This window comes from Scomber japonicus, chromosome 8 (genome assembly GCF_027409825.1).
Source record: "Scomber japonicus isolate fScoJap1 chromosome 8, fScoJap1.pri, whole genome shotgun sequence".
In the NCBI taxonomy this organism is placed as follows: Eukaryota; Metazoa; Chordata; class Actinopteri; order Scombriformes; family Scombridae; genus Scomber; species Scomber japonicus.
Window position 1 is genome coordinate 10,077,708 of NC_070585.1, and position 23,120 is coordinate 10,100,827.

Consider the following 23,120-nt stretch of genomic DNA (forward strand, 5'->3'; position numbering starts at 1 on the left):
TTGAAGTACTGATTTCCATGGAGAGAGTGCTGACTGCAAAAAGGGAGGGGGGGGGGGTCTGTCATTCATCTGATTGACATTACTGACTCCTCATGAAAAAAATAATGTGAGAGGGTGAGAGAGAAAGAGAGAAAGAGAGAGAGAGAGGGAGAGAGCATCCATTCAGCCCAGACAATTCTTCAGTCGGTCTCCTAGCAACCGAACTCTCCATCTTTTAACCAGCGAGATGAGGTTGGACAGTAGGCCTATCTAGCGGAGCATATGGTTTAGAAGGAAAGGTGCATCGCAGTCGATCAGCAAAGTGCTAGTGAGAAACGTATATCACCTGCTCGCAGTCAGAACATATGCATTGTGTGGCTCTGTCATCCACAGCCCAGGAGAGAAACACAAACAATTAATGGTGGCCAGATGGTGGAGTGACGGTGGGAGGGAGGCGAGCGGGAGGGATAGGCAGACGGACGGGGAGGTGGATTAGGGGTAGCTGGATTTAAAGAGAAAAAAAAAACTTTCTTTTTTAACTTTTTTTTGGGGGGGATGGGGGCTTGGAAGTGGTTCACATGTAGTCTGATTGGCATTTCCTAATGAGAGGAGACAAGCTGTAGAGAACAGCACAGCCAACTCCAGGTCCTGCCCCTTCTGCACTCACCACCCACTCGCTGAGCCTCAGCTGTCACATTTCTTTTCCATTCCTCTGTGCTTTTCTTTTTTTTTTCTTCCTCCCCCTCCTCCTCCTCCTTCTTCTTCTTCTTTTCTGACAGACGCAGGTTTCTCATGCATATCTTAGTTTGAGCCGTAATGATGGGTGATAACGACAGCACAGATTTGAAAGTTACAAACTCCCAGAAACAAGAACAAAGAGTGCACAACAAATGTGTGGAGGGAAGGCACAGAGACACAGAAGACATGAGAGAGAGGGAGGGAGAGAGAGAAAAAGAGAGCGAGAGAGAAAGAGAGAGAGAGAGGAGAGACAGGGAGAAATAATAAGCAACCATGCCTATGAAATATCAGGAAGCAATCTGGTAATTCACACATAATAACTTTAATCAGCATTGTAACCCAATAAAGTCAGATTTTTCAGCGAGAATATTTACTATAGCCATGTATAATTCTTTGCAAAAATGTAACTGTTTTTCTATTGATTAACAATACTGACACTTACTTATGAACAACAGAATTTCCAGTTAAGCACTTTTTTCAGTGTGAAAGCACTGGCTATGTACATTCTTGACTTTAGTATACACACTCATACAAACTACTGTTGGAGCACACCAGAGGCGGAAAACCCAGCGGAGGTTTCCCTTTCTAAAGGGGGTGTCAGAGTCGACAAGGCCTCTCTCACACAATATGTAAACGATAGTATATCCGAGGTAAACCATGTAGTAACTCAAATGGCAACCAGAGAGCTCTTGATTTGAGTCATGAAGAGAGGATTATTCACTGGCAATCCTATAAGTCTTCATCTCTACAGTTCAGTGAGTTTGACCAGAGTCCAAAAATGATGAACAGTGTTGAAACAGCAAATGACAGACAGTCAGTCCATCAGTCAGTCGGTCGGTCAGTTGGTCGGTCGGTGAGTCCCAGGCTAGTCAGGATACAAAAAGCAAAGCCACAGCCAAACCACACTGCTTGTGCCACTGTTAGAAATTGGAGAAACTGGACGATAATAATAAAATACCATCATTTTGTCACAATTAAAGGCATTTGGAAATCATTTTTTCCCCCAATCTCTCTTCTTGTTCTTCTTTGTTGTCGTCTTCTTTCTTTTTTTATTTTGATACAGTATAGAAACAGTAGAACAAATCAGAGTAGAGTAGAAACAGGCAGTCTTTGGTGGGGTGGGGGGCTGCTCATGTTGTCTCTGTTACCTGCCCCCCACCTCGCTCAGTGTCATAAAGTGGATGTTGGCGGGGCAGTCGGACAGCTCCGGCTGCTGCTCTATAGGCAGGGAGTAGTAGCCGTCGTAACCCTGAACGCGTCCTCCGGACAGCAGCTGCTGCTTCTCCGCATCGCTCCACGCTCTGCTCCCCTCGTCCCCTAAATCCACCTTCTTCCTCTCCTTCTCCCACGCCCCCTCCACCGCCCTCTTCCTCGCCTCCTCCCTCACCCTCGCTCTCTCCTCCTCCTCGTTCCCGCCATAACGCACGCACAAGCACAGCGCCCCCTGCTGAAGAGTTATGTCGGCGAAACGTCGAGTCCTGCCGCTCACCGTGGCACTCATCTGAGACACGCTCACGTTCACCCCGCTCTCTAGGATGCGTCCCCCGACTCCTAACCCCAGGGCGAGGTCCTCCTCGATAGGCCGGGACTGGAGGAAGTGGTGGGTGTCGCAGCCGTGCACGGTGAAGCTCAGCCCGTTCAGGTGGATGGCGCCGTTCAAAATGGCTGCCACGCGACGGCTGTCCTCGCTGGCCACGCCGATAACTTCTGCGCTCACTCGGCCGTGGGAGATGGCGAAGCGGATGCTGGGGCCGAGAAGTGAGGGTCGGGAGCCGAAGGGAGGGGGGCGCATTGGCCGGTGGCAAGTTGAACCAACAGGCTCTGACACCAGAGGTAACCGCTCCAGAGAGATGAAACTCCTCAGCTGTCTCCGCAGTTCACACTGGATACCCAAAACCACCTGGAAAAAAAACAACAACTTGATGAACAAAAAATATTAGATTTGATTTTGAACATTTAGGAATCTGAATATATTGGTTAAGGACGTTAGAGAATGTAAAATCAGAGGCTCAGACATTTTGAATAGTTTTAGCAGGAAAAGCACAACCATAATAACATTAACAGTGTGTTAAAGACAGTGAGACAGCAGTCACAGTCACAGTAACAGGACCCTGGAAGTGTCAAACTGCATGCTGTCATAATTATTCTGTTAGATACACCTGTGATCTTCTTGCTATCACTTGTCAAAATGACTGCTGTTTAAAACAATTATGCTTATAATTAAATATCAATTTAATTAATCTTAATCAGGATTTGGTGGGATTATATTTTGATGCTATGACCATATTGTGTTATTATTTTACAAAATCCAGTGTAGTTAGGTGTTGATTGAACATTGAACACTGATGTTATCACCTTTTAAGTTGATATGATGACCTTGTTAGACAAAGTACACACATAACATAACACTCTATGACAGATACAGTATCTACATCTCCTGTTTTATTCTCCACCAGCTCCTGATGGAACCTTTCTGTCTCTTAAACTGCTAGATGCTCCACTGTGTTCTCCAGCCAGTTGCTAACTCTGCCTGCTGTTTGGTGCTGAACAGCTACTGTAGTATTTTTTTCTCTGCCTGTTCTTGCTGAAAATTACATTGTGATGATGAATCAACATTACAGTTATGAGCTGGAAAACCAAAATAAGGAGCTGAAAGACTCCACAAAGCTCCTACGAGCTGTGAGGAACTGCAGTAATTCACTACAGATGGCCACTTTCACATGCAAGTAGTCATGTAATCCACTGTTGATTAACAATGAAAATATTGATTCTAGACGCCTTAACTCAGTGCAAATACAACCTGATACATTAAATTAAGAGAAGCTTTTTTTTTGTTTTACATGAGCTAAAACATAGTCAACGTACTGAACAACATTGTGGCAAACCCTGAACATATTTAATCACAGTGCTATAAAACAAATTAATTTACTAATTATAATTCATTCATTATTATTACACAATTGTTGATTTTCTATCTCTAGACTAATTTGTCAGTTGCCTAATTACTTCAGTACTAATTATGATATGGAAAAACAGTCTCTTTTTGAAGTCAGCCATATCTGAGTGTCAAACCCTTTAGATTGGATTGAACGTCTTAAAAAATGAGTGGAGTTTAGTGAATACTGAGCTGTAGAGGACCGTTAGCCTCCAACCACACCTCACTAATCAATCAGGAGGGTGACGACAAGGAAGAAATGACTGTAGTAGACCTCAGCTACATTGTTGAATTGAGGTCTGTAATAATAAACAGCTCACCTTGCTGGAGTCCCAGTCCTGCGTCTTGGTCTGGGTCTTCATCAGTTCATATGTTTGTTCCGTGATGCCCACTTCAGGCTTTGGGAAGCCTGGGACAACATTATGAAGCTGAAAGCCAAACAGCTGCAGCCAGCTACCAATGTCTGGACATGCGGGGGAGGGAGGGACAGCACACAAATACAAACACACACACACACACACACGCACACACACACACACGCACGCACACACACACACACACACACACAGGAAGAGAGGAAATTGCACAGATGGAGAAAGTTAGAATATAATGTGTATAGTGTGAAGCAAACAAGAAGTCATAAGGCCAGAGAAACAACAACTTGTACAGGAAATCACACCATGTTCTATATGAGCATAATACGTGGCGAGCTGATTCGGGCTGGTGTTTCTCTGACAAAATGATTCCTCCTGTAATAAACAATCTTGCTGCAGGGAAACGTGACAGGCCAAATGAATGTTCCATTAACCAGAAGGACATACGCTCCCACCGACATCCTATATTCATCCTCCTTCCCTGCTATTCCATCTTTTTCCCTTGCTTGAGTTTCTATTTTGTCTCTCAGGGGAAACAGTGTGTTCTTGACAGAGGGAACAAAACATAACAGCCTGTGTTAAAAAAACAAGATGATCAGAGGCATGGCTGTCCTTTCTGTTGCCAGTACACTCTGTCTGTCACATCTTCTCACTGTGTTTGCACAGCTCACCTGTGGTTAGCTGTGTGCCCCTGTTCACTCATTCTGTATGGCAGATGTTTCTCATGTAGGTGTGTGTGCGTGGGTTTGGGGGTTGCTGAGTGAAAATATCTGCATCTGTGGGAAAGCTCTAAGGTGGCAGCTTGAGTCAATCAGTCAGTGAATTGGCATAATGCAGCTGAGTGAATGAATGTGTGTGTTCATGCTCACCTGTAGTAAACTGCGTCACCTCCTCCACTCTCCCAACAGGGCAGTTATTCTTGAAGGCGTACAAGTTGAAAGGCTTTGGCTCCTTGCTCAGCTCCCCCCACAGTTCGTGATTGGGCGAAGTCCACCGGCCGGCTAGCGTGTCATAATCCCGCCTGCCCAAGTGGACCAGCCGTGTGAAAGGATCGTACAAGCCTCCATGGAAGCCGATGACAAGCTGGAAGTCAGGGTTTGTGTCCTGATAGACCTCTCCGTAAGGGGTGTAGAGGATCTCTTTGACCAGTCGGCCCTTGCTTGAGAAGACTGCTCTCGGAGTCCCCACGCTGTCACAAGCAACATAGTACTCCTCCCCGCTGCTCAGCTCCATGGCGATGAGGTGACCCTGCAGGTCGTAGTACAGCGAAGTGATCAGATTGCTGCTATGGTTGTACAAGTGGCTGACCCTGGTGGGGTGTGACAGATCAGCATAAAAGAACTGCAGCTGCTCGCCCTGGCTGGTCTTGGTGGCCACACGCCGACCCAGCCCGTCGTAGCGGTACCACACAGCGCGCTCAGTCACTCGGTTAAAGACGCGGGTCAGCAGGCCGTTGGAGTTGTAGTCGAACAGGTCATTCGCTCGCTGCCGCAGGAAGCCATCGTCATCCACGCTGTACTGTAACTCGCCGAGGTGTGTGATACGGTCTCTCTGGTCATAGCGCAGTGGAGTCAACCTGTGGTTAAAACCAAACAGGCATGTAATACTGCTGAGAATCTATAAAACGTTAATATATCAAAATGTCAACTGCCATGCAAATAGCTCCATGAGGCTAGACATTGGTGCTTAAAGCTAAATGCTAATATCAGCATGCTAACATGGTTACAACTGCAATGGTAACATGCTGTTGTTTAGCTGGTACAATGCTAACCATGTTTTAGTTGATTAGCATGCTAACATTCGCTAAATAGGACTAAATACAAAGTATAGTTGAGACTGATAACAAGTCATCTTGAGGAGAACATTATAATGTTTGTACCAAATATTAGGCATTTTACACCCAACAACAAATGTCAACCTCATGATGGTACTGGAGGAAAAGTCAGAGGATCACCAGAGTAATTAGGATACATAATTTGGAAACCATAAATGTGGAAAATTTGGGCCAGTCTGTCTAGCAGATGCTGTAATATTTCACTGGATAAGTGACAAGTTGGTGACACTAAAGGAAAGTCAGGAGATCACCAAGTCATCAGAATACATTGTCTGAGAACCATGAAAGTGAAATTTCATGGAAATTCATCTAATTGTTCCTGAATATATTTAAATGAATGACAAGCTAACCAAATGACAGAGCCCCCACTAGAGCACCAGAGCCGGCCAGCATATAACACATGCAACACACAAAAATGTATGTTGTTTTTTTGAATGTATGTCCTTTAATTGAAAAAGGACGTTACAAAGTATTTAAGTATGTCTGGAGATAAATGCAAGAACATATTTTCTAAGAGGACAATAAAGAATATCTTATCTTAAATGTATGACCTGGTGGACAGCTACTGACTTACCTGGCGCTTGTACCATGGCTGAGCAGGTTGATGTTGCCGTTGAGGTCATAGCTGTAGCGCCACTGAGGCCGCTCATTGACTGAGGCACTTTGCAATTGACTGTCTGCGTCATATTCGAACATGTAGCGCGTCACGTTGCTGTCCACGCCCACCCTGATGTCACAGGTGGTCGTACGTCCTGCAGAGTCATACTGGATGGTCATCCAGTAGGCTATGGATTTAAGGATCTCATACTGAACTTCCACCACCTGGCCATAGGAGTTGAATACCTTGGTGTGCTTCATCAGATGCGTAGTGATTACCTAGACAACCACAGATGACATGGGTTAAGAGTCTATGCACCACAACCTACAGACCTAAAATCAGGTTGCAGTGCTTCATCTAGCTGGTTCGTATTGGCACTTTCAGCAGACACTGTGCAAACTTAGAATTTAGAGTGGTGTTAATTTACTTTCCCTTTGGCTCTGTATTCTCACCACCTGCAGCTGAGGAAAACATCTGGTTAATCTGAGTATTTTCAGTGAGAACAGCCATCTGCTGGCTGACAAGGTTGATGAGAGTGGTGAGAATGAACCAAAACAATGAGCTAAAACACCCTAAAACACTCGGATCTGATGAAAACTGCAGATCTGGGTGATAATCCTTTGTGGATTTGTCACTACGAGTAACATTAACTTTACACATGTTAATTTAATCCATGGTTAATATAAAGCATTGACTAGATAGAGATTTAAGCAAGAATTGAAGATACAAATATTTCAGGCTAGACTAGAGTCATCACAATTCATGCATAATTCACATTTTGTTCCCGAGTAGTACCTGGTTGAGGTCATAGAAGATGACGCTGAACTTCCCAAACTGCTCGACCCGTCCTGATACGTCCACATATCTGTATAAATCGATGGGCAGGGGAGTCTCATTGATGACAGCCTGCATGCTGGTCACTCTGAAGTTGTTGTAGCTGTAGTCAAACCTTGCGTTGACCAAGCCCTCCTCGCTGAAGCGGAAGATCTGCCGACTTGTCAGGGGACCTAAGTGCAGGAATCACAGAGAATTTTCATGAGAAATTCACAGACGCCGATGTTTGAGATACTCATATTAGCACATGCATGAGTGATACACATACTGCACATACACACACGACCCTCACAGTTGGTCATCACACTAACCGTACAAGCCTGCCTAATTAATTCAAATCAAGGCTTAATTCAACATCATTAACATGGACACACGCAGTGCAATCCATTCAATATTAACTATCCCCACACCTCTATGGCATTTCCAGTGGTGACCTTTAATACGGAGAGATAATGAAATCTAAAGACAATAGCCATGATGGGCCAATGTGCTCCTTAATGTCAGAACATCAACTTTAACAACACCATTCATCACCTCTGCTGCTAGCCACTACCGCTCATCCTCCATTTAGAAAAAAGCCTGCTAATGAAACACTATTATGGTGCTATTTGAGATGACTCTGATTGCAGTTAAAATGAATAAGTGTCTGGCTTTGGAGAACGTAGAGAGCTGGATCAGCATTACATCTCTATTTTTATTTTCTGTGGAATGTTGATTCTAAACCTGCGCTAATGGGAAAATGGCAGAATCACTGAGAGTGAGGTGCAAGCTTTTTCTACAGCCCTAGGGAACTCACAGTCTGTTCGTCTCGCTTCTCTAGCTGTCACTTCCCCAAACTGTCATCTTTCCTCTCCTATTCCGCTCCTTTTCTCCCTCGCCTATCTCTCTATATCCCTGTCTCTCCTTTTTTTTGGGGTCCCTACTCTTCCTTGTCTCCTCTCAAGGGACAATTATCCACTATCTCTTCTCTCTCTGAGGCTCCGTTTGTTCTGCGGAAATGAGATCAGTTAAAGGAAGGTGAGAGTCTATTCATAGTGAGGGCAAAGCGATAAACACACATACGTGCACGCACACGCACACACACACGCACACACACACACACACACACACACACACACACACACACACACACACACACAGCTGTGCCTTGCAGATTAGTGACACCTGATCATGGTGAGCCAGCGACCCCAGGAAGACATGCTAACTTGAGGGAATTGGTGAACTGTATAAGAATCCCTGCATATCTGCTGCCACAGCTAAGGGGACCTCTTGATGTCATGCCATTACAGTGTAATACGGCCATTTATGAAGTGCAATCTTTCTAACTAATTTTCCATATCAGAATTGAAATGATGATGTTAATAGCTTTATAATTGATTGCCCCAGGTAAGATTTCATGATTTCCTGTCCCACGCAGACACGTGTATAAAAAAACACAAACCAAAACAGGCGTTCATATGCTTGCATGCAACACAATTGTTGTAGATCCTTACTAAACCCACCGCATATTAACCCTTATTTATACATTCAGCTCTTTACTTTGATCATTCAGCTTAGTTGCGGAGGTGGGGATGAGAAAGCGCAGCTCAGAGCCAGGGGGTGGTCTTGTGTTGAGCTGTGGTAAACCGCAGAGTCTTCCACTCAAACATGCTCGGTCCTATTCTAACACTTCTAACTGTAGAAGTCTCAAATGAAATAGCGCAACCGCTGACTCAGAGTCGGACTACAGAGTTTAATTCCCCCTCAAGAAATATGGCTCAACATGCATGATCGTGCAGTCTTGCCATAGTACAGCTGCTTTGAGTCGCACTCATACAATGCACCTCTGAACATTTTATGCTCAGATAGATCCTTTTAAATTATCCATTTAAAACTGACTCATTGCACATTGTAAATATTTTAAATTGCAGCTGTCTTTCCCTTTAGTGTGTGTGTGTGTGTGTGTGTGCGCTTTAAGTGCATGTGTATATGTACCTGTCTGTCTGTATCGTATGGAGCTTATGAAGCCGTTATGGGTGAGATGAATGGTCTTGACAGTGCCAGAGGCTTCGTCGTAAGTAAAGGTCACCAGGGTAGAGTCATAAACCACCTCGGAGAGCCGCGCTGCTGGTGTATACCTTGAAAAAAGGAGTAAAATGACAAAACAGCAATATATATTATAAATAACACATTATTACTTGTGTCAGATGTGTGGAATATTCTTTAAAGAGTGCAGTTGAACATAGATTTGAACTTCAACAGTAAACATGCTATCCCTCATAAATATTACAAGAATACCTCAGGCCATTAAGGAATGAGTTGCACCATCCTTCAACATTTTATCAAAATCCTACCAGCTGCTGTGGAAGTTATGGCCTTTCAAATCTAGATTGGGACCGTTTATTATAGTGTCCTCGATCGAGCCAATGAGTATTAAAAATGTTAAATGCCAGAACACTGCCTGAATCAGTCCTCCAAATTTCATCAGAATCAGATCTGATACAGTATGATGATAAAAAAAATATGACCTTTAATCAGTCTTCCTATTAGTCCAATCAGTGTAATTTTAAGGACAGCTTGGTGTGTTTGGCCTGATTTGTGTTGGCTAGACTGATATAATGGGGCTTTTAAATTTCTGAGATTAGCCTTTAATTAAAACACCTTCATCAAGCCAATCAGTGTTATGTTTTTATATGCCTGACTACTGGTGCCAAGATGCATAATGCCTCGAGGTATCATTAAAATCAAACTGATGGTGTCGCCAGTGTCATGCCTTCCCTTCTGCACTGCCTCCCCCAAATTAACTGATAAAACAGACTGAGAGTAATATTTCTGTGCTCTGTGTAATACCTGTAGATGACGTTACGTCCTGTTCCCAAATACTGACTCCTCAGAAGTCTCCCGTCAAGCGTGTAGTCCTGCAGGAAGGAGGCCTGGCTGTCAGGAGGTGTGTATATGTTCCTGTAGTAACCAATGGACAGTAGCGACTGCAGGGTATGTTTCACCATGCTGGGCATCGTCACGGCAACCAGACGGTCTGTCTGTTCATATTCAAACACGTAGCGCCGCTGGCTGTGCAGGAGGAGCATAATGGACTGCAAGAACACAGACAGACAGACGCACAGTTAGGTTAGCACTCCATTTTGATGGGCTTTTCCTCTCTATGAAATTCTTCTTTTTTTGAGGGGGGGGGGGGGGGGGTCAAAACTTTGTATAATCAAAATATCTTCACTTCACAGGCACCCATAGTTTTATCATGCAACTATTTTATTTACAGTTGACCTTTTTTTAAATTTGACAAGATTGACTAAAATCTATCTACACTGCTGTAGCGATTAGAACAGGTTCAACTGAAGTAAAACAATGTTGTGCAAAAATACTTTTCCATTTAACTGCAAAGTATAATACTGTATTAACATATTAATATTGCATGCTGCAAGTATTATTCATTTCAAGATGGTTCTGTAATATAGACTCATTTACACTCTAATTTCATCGAAGACCAAAAGCTGACACTAACCATACTTCAGGTTGAATATCATTTCATTAAATATTTCAATTAATTTCAAAAACGGAAATTATACCTTCTGGTAGCTTTCAGCTTTGTCACGCCATTAAAGGAGTGGCGCTCTTTGGATGCTTTAGCCCATTGGCTGAAATTCACACCATTCTTCAAAGCAAAGGTCTGCTGTTGTATTTCCTGTAAAACCCACGTTCAGGAAACCACTGGTTTCTTTTCTTTTTACCACTCTATATAAATTATATTATAGAGCCTTGAAACTTGCTTGAGTTACATGATCCATCACAATGATCATCTTGCCTGCTTTTATTGCTGTGAAAGCTATGTCACTGCAATCAACCTGAACTTACAGCTACATGACTATACCCATTATGTAGCTGTAAGTTTAAGGTTGATTTAAAAAGTCTGTACAATAAATGAACTTTGAAAAAGAAACTTACAGCAGACATAATGTTCATTCTACAAATTGATTTCATGGTTTAATGAATTGAATGGAAAATAGTGGCGGCCTCGAAGGGGGAAAAAGCACATTAGTTTTATTAAGATTTACAGTATTATTATACTGTAAATAATTAAAATTAGATGCGATGTGTCACCTCATGTCACGAGGCAGTTTTCACACTTTTAGTGGTAGTTTTAGTTTCAGGAACTGAAACAACTTGAGACGAAGAAAGGAGAGGCAGACGTGTGAACATAATGCCCAGGTGGCAGTCTTACTCTATCAGCGTATGTGTAGCTCCAGATCTTGCCATTAACCCAGGCTCTGGACACCACCCTGTCATTCTCGTACTCTAGCCGCTCAGACCATTCTCCACGGTGGATGGATGACAGCAGTCCTCCAGCAGAATAGCTGATGTTGACTTCAGTGTATCTGCTACCGGGGGTCCAGACCACAGGCCGGCCCAGTGGGTCATACTGGATGTGGAGGGTGAACTTCCTGTGGTCATCATAGATCTTCCCTACTCTGGTGCTCTGATCAAAGTCTATGGACAGCAGGTTCCTGTTATGTGCCTGAAAAGAAAACCAGAGACAGAATGTCAGCTAGAGGGAGCAAGAGGGAACTAAATAAAAGTACAATGCAACTTTTTTTAATTTCACTGCTTTATAATTATCATAAATTTTAAATAAGGCCACATCTTATGCAAATATAAATGAAGTGGCATGTCTCAGACAAGCAGATATTTCATTTGTTTAGATGAATTAATTCTGACATTTAAAGCAAACCAGGCTTGCGTAATAACAATAAATTGACTTGTGAACAACTGAAGAGCCAAGTACTAGGGACGGCTAATTAATTAGCACACATCTGATAAAATGCCCTTTCATATGAAATATTCTGTTTGTGTGGTGTACTTTCTGTGCCAAGGAAAAAGAGAAGAGGTGTTGCAGGCTGTGTGTGATTTGTGGAAAGTACAGCTAACAGGTTCCGAGTCATTTAAGCCTATCAACTTGCTCCAATTGACGTCATTATTTACTCAAAACATCTCATGTTTTGAGTAAATAATTAAAGTACATGTTGTGTATTACCAAATAAAAAAAGAAATAAAAAAAGATTGTCTGATACCAAACAGTAGCAGTGTTCAGACTGTGCTGTACTTTTTGGCTCAAAAGTGTCACTTCCTTGTCATTTGTATTGCAGTGGATAAAGATCAGGCTGCAACTTAAGACAGAGTACTTTGAAGTTGTGGTGAAGGTGTGATGTGACCTAATCGCATCCTTAGGTATAGAAGCATACAATGCACAGAATTAAGATGAGATTTGAGTACGATCTGAGATAGCTACAGATAATGTTGGTGATTAAGTATTTTACCCTAAGCCTGCGTTCATAAGTGCTGTAGTTAGTCTTGCTCTGCTCCTTCCTCTGCCTCCACTCTATCAGGCTGGGGGCGTGGTCTCCAGGCAGACTGATGTTACAGCGGCTGGCCGTGGGACTGACTCCTCTGCCGACACCTCCGGGAAGGAGGGGCTCTGTGCTGAGTGACAGCTCCATCCCACTCGCAAGGGACACCAAGAATGAGCCATCTGCACTTACTCTGTATGAACTCTGCGCGTGGTCTGAGGGGTCGATCATGGTGGGACACACACGTACAGAGATGGACGCACGTAGGCCAGGCACACAAAACCACACAAAATCACACATGCACACATACGGAGCAACAAATTAAAAAAAGTGTGAAAAAACATCAACTTTTTTTTTTTTTTTTTTTCAAAATGCAACCTTGGAAAGAAATCTTTGTGACACAGCAGCAGACTGTACATGAATGCAGTAAATACAAGTCTGGTTTTTTGTGTGAGTTTTGTTTGAATTAATTGCTCAAATCTTTGTGCAGAGTGTTTTTTCCCCATTCTCTCTTTAGCTGTGCAACATTAGCGCTTTACTGTATCTGCTATTGTGTCTTTAGAAAAATGTAATCTATTCAGAATGAGAGAAAAAGAGGAAGAGAAAGAGAGAGACAGGTGGATAGACAGTGAGAGAGCGAGTGTTAAAGGAAGAAAGAGAAAGAGAGAGGGGGGTGGTAAGGGACGGGTGCTGGCCATGACTGTCTTTCACACATTTGCAAAGGTTTCTCAGAAACTGTTCTTTCATTTCTATGTTGTTCTGAGTAAAATTTCAGACAGATTCAATATCACTTTGTCGCATGCCTTTGACATTTCTAAAACAATTAATAAAAAAAGACAAAATAACCATTAAACTATATTTTAATCATAAAACTTAAAGCAGCTAATAAACTGGATAGTAACTTCTATTCCCTCCCATCACTATAAAACCTCTCTCTGTATATACAGTTATTGTTGCCTCCAAGGCAAGAAAAGACATGAATTTGTGGGTAGTGAAAGTAAGAGGGGCACTTTAAAATACAGGGTCAGTGCAACTTGTTCCTGGCAGCTCTGTCACACTGTAACGCTGTGTACATGCGAGTGTATTTGTGTGTTGGAGCAGCATTTCTCTCCCTGCAGTCCTGTCATCGTGACAACCGCTAGAACGCAATTAAAGGGGTGACATGAGAAGAAACTGCTCCCATGAGCGGCTTCTCCACTCCACTCTCATTTTCTCCTCGTCTCATCTCTGCCCTCTTTTACATTTTTTCCCGGCGGGTCGTTAAGACATTTCACAAGTTCGTTGGATCTGTCTGTTTTTTGTAAATAAAAAGATAAATAGCTTTTCTTTTTTTTTTTTTTTTTTAACTGCCCATTAGTCTGGTTATGTAACAAGGTCATATCAGATCCATATGTGAATTATTCATAGAAAGGGATGAATCCTTTTTCAAAGCTGTGAATCTCCTGAAGATCCAGTGCAGTCGATGAAGGAGAATAACAAAAACACAGGTCAGTGCATCTGACCTGACCAGAATAATTGCCACGTTATTGCAGTTTGCCAGTCATAAATGATTAAACATTACAATAACCTCACATTCTTCCCACCTTATACATCTCTGTACACTGTGTATGATTTAGTACCACCCAGATGAGTCATAAACTGTCTTGTGGTATTTTTGTGGTAAAGCAGATAGGTGTAGATGCATGGGGGGAGGCTATACTCCTACGTGTCTATCAACCAGTAAATTCATTGGCTTATATAATACATTACATCTTCACCCTTATATTCGACTTTTTCCCTACTGACCTATGAGGAGTAAAAATGCTCACTTGCTACTCTAAAAGTGCATGACACGTCATCTTACTCTACCTTGTCTGAATGTGTAGATGGTGTCACTAGCAGACAAGTTGGTGCTGGTGACGAAGTTTTCACGGTTGGATGCCTCAACCTCCACGCGAGACCAGCGCTCCAGGTTGCCATGGAAACCGCTCACATCACCAGTGGGGAGGGTGATGTTGGTCACACGGCCCTCGCTGTTGTACCTTGGAGAATAAACACAAAGGCGATGATGTACAAGCACAAACACACACACCGATAACTGTTCCTCTTGGACAAATGAACACAGCAGTGCCCGCGCACACACACACACATACAAGGACACAAATGCACTTACACACACTATCACTCTCATACACAAACGTTGGCACAGAGTAAGTGTCAACTGTGATTTATATGTGTAATTATCCAGCTGTGGAATTTGAGACAGAGACCGGGCTAGCAGTGGTGAATAATTCAGACAGATGTGTTTTTGTGTGTGTACTCTATGCGTAATACTAAGCATATGTGTGATCAAAGTGTTGCAGAGATGGGGATTCTTCAGCTAATCAGTCACTTAAGCAAAGACTGAAAAGAAAAAAATAGTCTGTCCACTATTCTACAGGGATGGTGATACAGTGGTTACCACCAGATGGCACTCACATTTCATATCGCAAACATAAGCTCTATCTCACACATGCACAGCATACTCATGCAATCCCTTGTCCACACATGCCTTCAGAGTCAAGCAACCAAGCATGAACAAAACAATATATTATTAAGACAGAGTGAAGGAGAGAAAAGGGAAAGCAAGAAAGACACTCAATGTAAAAAAGAAAGAAAAGATAAGAAAGAGAGAGAATAATAAGTAGAAAGACAAAAAACTAATTGTGAACTTACTCATAAACAGTAGTCCAACTGTTCTCATCACTCTTGGTTGCTAAGAGACCTGTGTTGCCATGGTAAGTGATGTGGGCGATGTCATGGCCTTGGGCTGACACCTTCCTTAGTGTTCCACTGTTGCTAAGAGACAGCCAATACACCTGTCCACCAGGTAGTGCCAGCCAGAGGGGCACTCCGTGAGCATCTCTCCTTACTTGAATCCCCCGATTGTCTCGGCCCGTCAGGCCAGACAGCTGTCCGTCTGTCCCGTAAGAGAAGTTGTACAGGTAGTGGCCAGTGATTAGGTGTTTAGTGTATAAGTGAGAGCCATTCTGTCGTGGAAAAGAAGAGATACAGAGATCAGGATAGGGCTGCACAAGTTATGTATGAAGTTTATGTGTAAAGTTCTTCCTAAGCTCTCCTCTTAGTAACTGCTAGCTAGTTTAAAGTTGTGATTTACTAAATGTTGTGGCACCTAAAACTCGAGGAACAGCTTACATACATGAAGAAATATATGTGTTTAGAATGAGTGGGACACATCAGGTTATGCTAACGTAGCTAAAGCAGCTAACTAAGCAGTATTATAAGAATTAATTTCTAATTCAAGGTATATTGTTTTTGTAAAATATAGATTAAGAACATCCCAGTTGGCATCATTATTAAATTGCATTTTAATCAAGAGTCAGGCCAGATATGTGTCAATAACATCTCATTATCTCTTTAATTCCTAGCATTATAATTATAGTAAGCTAATGCTGGCTTTGTCAATTAGCATAAGTATAACCTGGCAGTTCCTGAGTATAAAAATATAATATGTAGTTTGTGTAGTGCAACCTGTTTTAATTTACTTCTGTGTAGTGAACACTAACACTTACAACCTGACTTAGTTTGAACTTACAAACAGCACAAAATGATGCAGAAGGATCTGTTCTCTTTTTGACCTTTTAGACATACGGTTATATTCTAGTATGAAGATATTGACATGAGAGCTCAGGCATTGTCTACCTGGCTAAAGAGATAGAGCTCTTGGTCCAGTGGGGAGCTGATCTCCACCAGTCCAACTGGGCTAGGCTGGGGCTGATTGGGGCTGACAGCTCTGATCCGGATGTTGCCCAGATCAGCAATATACAGGGTGCCATTGGGAGCCACAGCCAGAGACGAGGGAGCTTTGAGACGAGCATCACGGGCATAGCCTCCATCACCTGATAAGAGAAACAAGAAGATACTATTTCAGTGTAGAGTAGAAGCTCCCTTTATCAACAAAATAGCACAAGTGAAGCCACCCTGAGTTAAAAAACACACTGAGAAACACAAATTATTCTTCAGAGCAGTAAAGAAGTCACAACCGGTTCACACAAGCTTTGCAAAACATGACGGTCCCATGGTGTGGCTTAAGCGTTTATCAGTTTTGCTCAGGACTTGGACTTGTTGGGATACCGTAGCTTCCCATTGGAGTGGATATGACCACCTTGATAGTGACCTCAGCCTTATCAGACGGTAGTAGTGGGTGACTGAAGGCATTCAGATGTCTTTGGTAGCACAGCTGGATAATAGCTGGGTGAAGCCCTTTAGATGCTGTCAGCAGTAGGCCCGGGGCCTCTGATGGGTCTGTGCAGACAGCAGGGTGGCAGTTTATCTCTTGACAGCATGCACATTATGTTTTTTTGTGCGTGAGTGTGTTCATGTCTGTTTCTATTTTGTGGGTGTGTGCTCACACGTGTGCGCATGTTCAAAGACACCGTGTGAGTGTTTATGGTGAAGGGATGGAAACGGAAAGCCTCTGAAGAGAGTAATCATCTGTTAACAGCAAGACATGATTGAAAATATGCAAAGTACAACCCAAGAAATAGGGATGGTTACAGCCCATTGGCTTGTGGCATGGGAGAGACACTTCCCTCCATTTTGAATAGAAAAGAGACAGATTTTTATGAGCAGAATTAAATGATAAAATCACATCCTCTGACACTTACAATGAAAGCATGGCCTAACTGTCAAAAGAACATCTGCCTATTTGTTTGGTCCTTTCCTTCTTTCCTTTATTGCATTTCAGGTGCCCTTCCATGATACACCAACCAGTTTACACCTTCAGCAGCTAGAAGAGAGCTTTTTATTTTGCCAGCTGTAATTTGAATGGATTTGAAAGGTTTTTCTTGAGCAAGCTCTTACTGAAATTCAGCTGGAGATTTTCGCGAAGAAAGAGGCATTCCTATGAATACAAATACTCACACACACTCTTTATACCCAACAGCACACATTAATACATTCACAAGCTCTTACTTTTCCATAGTGACATTATAGCTGGTCATCTCACTCCTGTATATTGACATCATTTACATGAAGGTCATTATCATATATTTTTTTAAATTTTATATTTCAATGAGAGTCAAAGCGACTTTTTAGATATTAAAATTCTATCTGGATTGAATAATTTAGACAGATTCAAAGTAGAGAAGGAAACAGTGTAGGAGGCAGAAAAGCGAGAGAAACTTCTTCCCCAGTTCTGCTAATAAAATCATTGACCTGCAGGGACACACAGTGAGATGTAATCACTCCACATCAAGACACACACAGTATTTCAGTTCATGTGAGTTATACTTTTCTTGTTTTTGGATTCTTCTAATGTGCCTCTAAACCAGGCCAAGAAAGATATTATCGGATATCATTTCTAAGTGTAGTTACATGTTGTTTAGTACTGTAATCCTATTAGGCATAATCTAATACTCTCATATTACTTAATCCTGCACTTACAGAAAAAGTGTGTGTGTGTGTGTGTGTGTGTGTGTGTGTGTGTGTGTGTGTGTGTGTGTGTGTGTGTGTGTGTGTGTGTGTGTGCGTGTGTGTTACGTGATGACCCACCAGAGAAGCAGTCACAGTTGGGGTCTATCTTACAGTCACAGTCTGTGGGGGCCCCAGAGATAACAGATATCTCCCCGTTGGTTGACACCTGCGGAGTGTTGAGACACGTACACATCACACACGGCTACAAAACACTTATTGTTGAAGTGAAGATAATGTTCAGCGTCAACCTTTGTTGTGTCTAATCTCTTCGACAAACAAGATAATGATGGCATTTTTATAAAAACCTGAGCTAAAGATGTAGATAATGACTTTAGTATGAAATAAGAGAAGAATGGGGACAATGTGTTTGGCTGCGTTTGTTCAACCGAAGAAATCTCAGATGATATAGGTGATGATTTTTTAATTATAAGAACAACAAAAGGCTTATTTATATTCAGTGTTTGGGAAAGTTCATTGACTATTCCTAACTTGAAATCACACATCCAGCACTCTCAAAACCTGACTGTCCTGATAGAAGGTGAAAACTAATACACTAATACAGTGTGATTTTGACAAACTGGTCCAAGGGGTGCATGCTTTGTCAAAGGACCATCTGTGCTTGTATATATCCACCATCTCAGAGTAGGAAATTAAACCTAAGAGACAAAAAAAAAAAAAGAGTGACACATATTTGGTACTATTTTAGGCCTTGGAGTAAAAGCATTTTAGCAACTTTCTCAACCTCCAGGATTTAGGAGAGCTGTGAAGTGGTTCTTAACCAGTTTTGAGTTCCCATGAGAGGACAGTGATTAGACAAACATGCACTGACATTCTCTGAGGATTTGAGCTTTTGGTTTAAAATAATGACAAACTTCTTCAGAGACATTTAATGGACTTGTCTGCGATTAACGCTCCATATTCAAAATACTTCCACTCTGCACAACAAGCTCTTGCAATTGATGCTTAATAGAAAACAAACAAATGCAGCCATAACAGAGCTAATTTGGGGATGTAATGATTATAATTTTACCGCATCTCAAAGCCAAAGCAGCATGCATATTCAATAACTTTCTGCTACGATATTAAAAATAAAATTCAACACGTATTAGTTATGCATGTGGGGCTCTTGATGTCGTGGCCAAATTCTTGACACACAGACGTACATGGACCATTGGAACAGTCTAACAGTGGTGCCAAAACATGGCTTAAATAGGCATGCCCACATTAAATAGGGCTTATTATAATGGGTGTGAAAAAATTAAAACAGTACATGTTGCAGTTGGCGTCAGCTATTTAAGATGAAATGTAGCGGTTAATTTGTATTTGTCATTTTTTAAATCAGTTTTAAATATCTTGTCAGTGTTTACCTGCGCACAGATAGTTTGTCTTACAAGTGACACCGTTTTCTTCATTTCATTTAGTTTTCTTGCATTAAATGGATCCTACATCCGTTCAGCCATCACTGTCAGTGTTTGAATGTGTTGATTGCACATCAGAAGCACTGAGAAATAAACTGCTTCACATCATCATTAATTTAATTTTACGGTTCAGTGTCATAAAACGGTTTCATTCTCTCTCAAAGGAGATCTTTGGCTTGTTGCTAAGAGTGTGTGTACTGTAGGACATTTCTTATAAATAACTGTTGAGCCCTGCTCTGAAGCAGTTTCTCTGCGAGTGATTCGGAGACGTTTGATAAACCTGGACCCAAAAAATTGCCGGAAATAAAATATGTGTGACAAATACTGTGAATAAGACAGTTTTTCCTTTGCCTTAACATGGCTGCCTGACTCTACCACAAAGATATCAGAAGACTTTTATGTTTCTACCGACCTCTGCGTGGACTCAGCGTGGGGTTTCTGACCACAAAGGGACTATTGATAGAGTCTGGCAGGCAGTATTTGTTTGGTGCTGCTGCCCAAATGTTGCAGTCCTGTGATAGCATGCTGCTAGCTAATGGAGTTAATGGATAAAAACCAACAAATGAAGAAAGTCTTTGGATGATTTGTTTTGAATGCATCAGAATTTTGTATTTGTGTAGCGTGAGAAGCAGACTGTGAACACCTGCTTGTTGCACAACATCTGTGAAAGCCACAAACAACCTGACCAGAGCGATTCTCATGATGCATCATGTGTGACGGTTAATTTGTGTCAAAGGTTCTGATGAATTTGTGGTGTCAACTACACATCGGGTCTTTTTCTGTTTGTCAGTTTCATCAGAGTTTTAGGGTGTGGAATTGGCCACCTGTCCTGAATTTAATGGGTCACAGTTGCAGCTTTTAGAGGCAGTAGTGGTGTAATAAGGTGTAATGAATCAACTGCCACAGCATAACAGCTCTTTACATTAATATCCAGTTGTACAGCAGTATACAAATACTTTCTATGGTACCTAGAAAATGACAGTCACCATGACGATTAGCTGAGAGTGTTTTTCAAAGAGTGACCTGTTGAATGCGGTTGATGCGCCTCTCATCAGTCTCAGCGATGAACAGTGTGCCCAGGTGAGACAGGGCGATGGCCTTGGCAGCTTCCAGAGTGGCGCGAACTGCTGCTCGGCTCACCAGGTGGTGGTCAATACCTGGTACCTGGCAGTGGATGGGACGGCCCGCCACAATACGCACCTGAAGACCTTCTGATACCTGTAAAAATACAACATCAGCTATGTATGATAGAGACGATGAATAATTAAAACTAATTACTGTAGTTACCATTACTATATTTAGTCAGTGCACTGTCAGACAGAAACTGGCGATATCACCAACTCTAGGCAATACATCCATAATTTTGGAAGATTCGGCATCGTAAGCAAAACCTGAATGACATTTTCATAAAAACAACCTCGGTAGAGACTGTTGATAGTGTGTTATTTTTTTTAACACGGTACTGTTTTCCTTTCTTTTATGTTACCAGCCTCACTCGCTCCAAATGCACCTGCAGTGACAGCACTGCAATTTGTATGAAATATTTCGTAAGTCTTTCTTCATCTGCTTCGTGTAGTGTCATTGTTTCCCAAAAAAAGCACAGGCTTGACTAAGAAACAAGTTAAGAAAACACATCATTGGCAAATATGTGTGTTGCGTCACTGTGTCTTTACCTGTAAGACAATGTTGTTGTCCAGGATGTAGAGGGAGTTGTCCAGAGGGTTGATGGCCAGATCTGTTGGCCACTCCAGGCGTACCTGTGGAAACACACGCATGCACTAACACACGCTGTACATACAGTAGCTGTGTTTCAATCAAAAATGAGAACAAAAGAACAAGAAAGCTTTGGTGACAATCGCCCATGAGAGTCAGTTACAGGTGAAACAAATAATATCTCTTTAATAACATAGCATTAGGCCTCCTGACCCTCCCTGCTCATGCAAAGGTCAGCAGCGGGCAGGGAGCCTTCCCCTGTGTTTATTCAAGACTCACACCGGCTCGCCTCGGCACTGTTCCAAATGTCAGCCAATAACCATGATCGCTGCCTGCTCAAATAGCACACCCTGCCCGCTAACACTGTGGGGGTCAAAGACAGACAAACCTACACGAGCGCACAGCCGCCCACATCACTGTCTATCACACACACACAAACACTCGACTGCGTGTGCTATGGAGACGAGGCGGTGCGTCTGAGGGATCAGTGAGGTGATTGATGACTATGAGGGATGGATTGGTAAATAAATGGATCATGTTAAATTGCCACTGACATGTCCAATTATAGGGTCTGTCAAATGAGAGAAGAGGGTTCAGTCTCATCCCATTTTAAGAGGTAGAGAGATTCATCAAGCAGGACTCACTCTGTGCTCAGCCAAAGAGGACACGCATCAAATCTCTCCTGCTCATGATATTGAAGTATCACTTCTAGAAGTTACAGTTCAGCTGTGAACTGAGTTGGGCCAGTTATTAAAGAATACAAGTTCAACTAAAATTAAAGTTAAATTTTGCTAAGAGATCGGTATGTATATTTTTAAAATATAAAATATAAAAGTTTTTTACTCATGTAAAAAGAAGAACATTTTTTTATATTTTTACATTTTTTGTTTGTGATAGCACGCAACAGGCCCTCACAGGGGGCTGATGTTGTTAGCATTTGATTAGTTTGATTTGTGGTTTAGCCTCTGTTTACTCTGAAATTCTGAATGTTAGTTGTGATTTAAAACATGGGGTAACATTTGGAGCCCTGTGGTTACTGGACTACAAGCTACTGTGAGTTTTGACATGGGTATTTACCATTGCCACATCTGGACCCATAAAATACAGACAGCTAATACTAGCTAGCTGTTGCTGGTTAGCCTAGCTTAAACTAAGGGGTTGGGTTGCAGGTTGCAGGTTGCAACCCAACCTGACTTCACATAAATACGTGACATGACCACGATCTCTGTGAGATCAGGTTGGGACAATGGGCCATGTCAAATATTGAGTATTGTAAAGGGTCAGACAGCTAAAACAGTTGCCAAAAAAAAGTTTTATCGTAATTCGTAGGACATCATTTTATGATGTTTTCTAGTCAGTAGCACACTGCAGTAACTGACAGTGTGCCTTCCAACCATTGCAAAAGGGAAATGTTGTTTCCAGAAATATGTCCACAGTTTCATCCAGGTGTGGATCTAGGGGTTGACAAGATCCAGGACTCAGCCCAGAGCAACCAATGCCAGGGCCAATTATTTTTTGGATGGTTCACATCTGCAGAATTTAAATATATTTCATTTCATGACTACTATAAACATTAGTAGTAGTAGCAGTGAGTTATTTTGGTCCCTGTTAACAATTGTCCATAAAGAATGCACATAGAAATAGATAAATAACAATGGGCAGAGGCTGAAGTAAGAAATTAATAATAATAATGCATTTTATTTAAAGGCGCCTTTCAAAGTACTCACGTTTCTGTGATTGAGTAGCTATTTTGTTTACTTTATATTTGTACATTCATCCGTCACTGAGTAAATTATTTATTTGTGCTTCAAAATGATCAATAGATATTGTGAGCTAGACAAAACCCTGTCTTGGACCAGACACCAATTACATGCATCACCTCAAAAACAGGCCAATCAGATCAA

The 23,120-nt window shown here is 42.0% G+C and overlaps 1 protein-coding gene across 1 annotated transcript in view; it reads right to left on the minus strand.

The window, feature by feature from the left end:
- Window positions 1-1,861: 1,861 nt before the first annotated feature.
- The window catches only part of tenm1 (teneurin transmembrane protein 1), a 148,058-nt gene continuing 126,799 nt past the window's right edge, over window positions 1,862-23,120 (minus strand). The window contains exons 22-36 of the mRNA XM_053323537.1: window positions 21,177-21,260; window positions 20,527-20,721; window positions 18,164-18,251; window positions 16,313-16,509; window positions 15,326-15,639; window positions 14,480-14,652; window positions 12,602-12,846; window positions 11,509-11,802; window positions 10,122-10,366; window positions 9,267-9,409; window positions 7,254-7,465; window positions 6,435-6,736; window positions 4,896-5,602; window positions 3,973-4,115; window positions 1,862-2,617 (exon numbers count right to left, since the gene is read on the minus strand). Of these exons, the coding sequence (XP_053179512.1) occupies window positions 1,862-2,617; window positions 3,973-4,115; window positions 4,896-5,602; window positions 6,435-6,736; window positions 7,254-7,465; window positions 9,267-9,409; window positions 10,122-10,366; window positions 11,509-11,802; window positions 12,602-12,846; window positions 14,480-14,652; window positions 15,326-15,639; window positions 16,313-16,509; window positions 18,164-18,251; window positions 20,527-20,721; window positions 21,177-21,260 (4,098 nt within the window). The remainder of the gene's footprint in view (window positions 2,618-3,972; window positions 4,116-4,895; window positions 5,603-6,434; window positions 6,737-7,253; window positions 7,466-9,266; window positions 9,410-10,121; window positions 10,367-11,508; window positions 11,803-12,601; window positions 12,847-14,479; window positions 14,653-15,325; window positions 15,640-16,312; window positions 16,510-18,163; window positions 18,252-20,526; window positions 20,722-21,176; window positions 21,261-23,120) is intronic.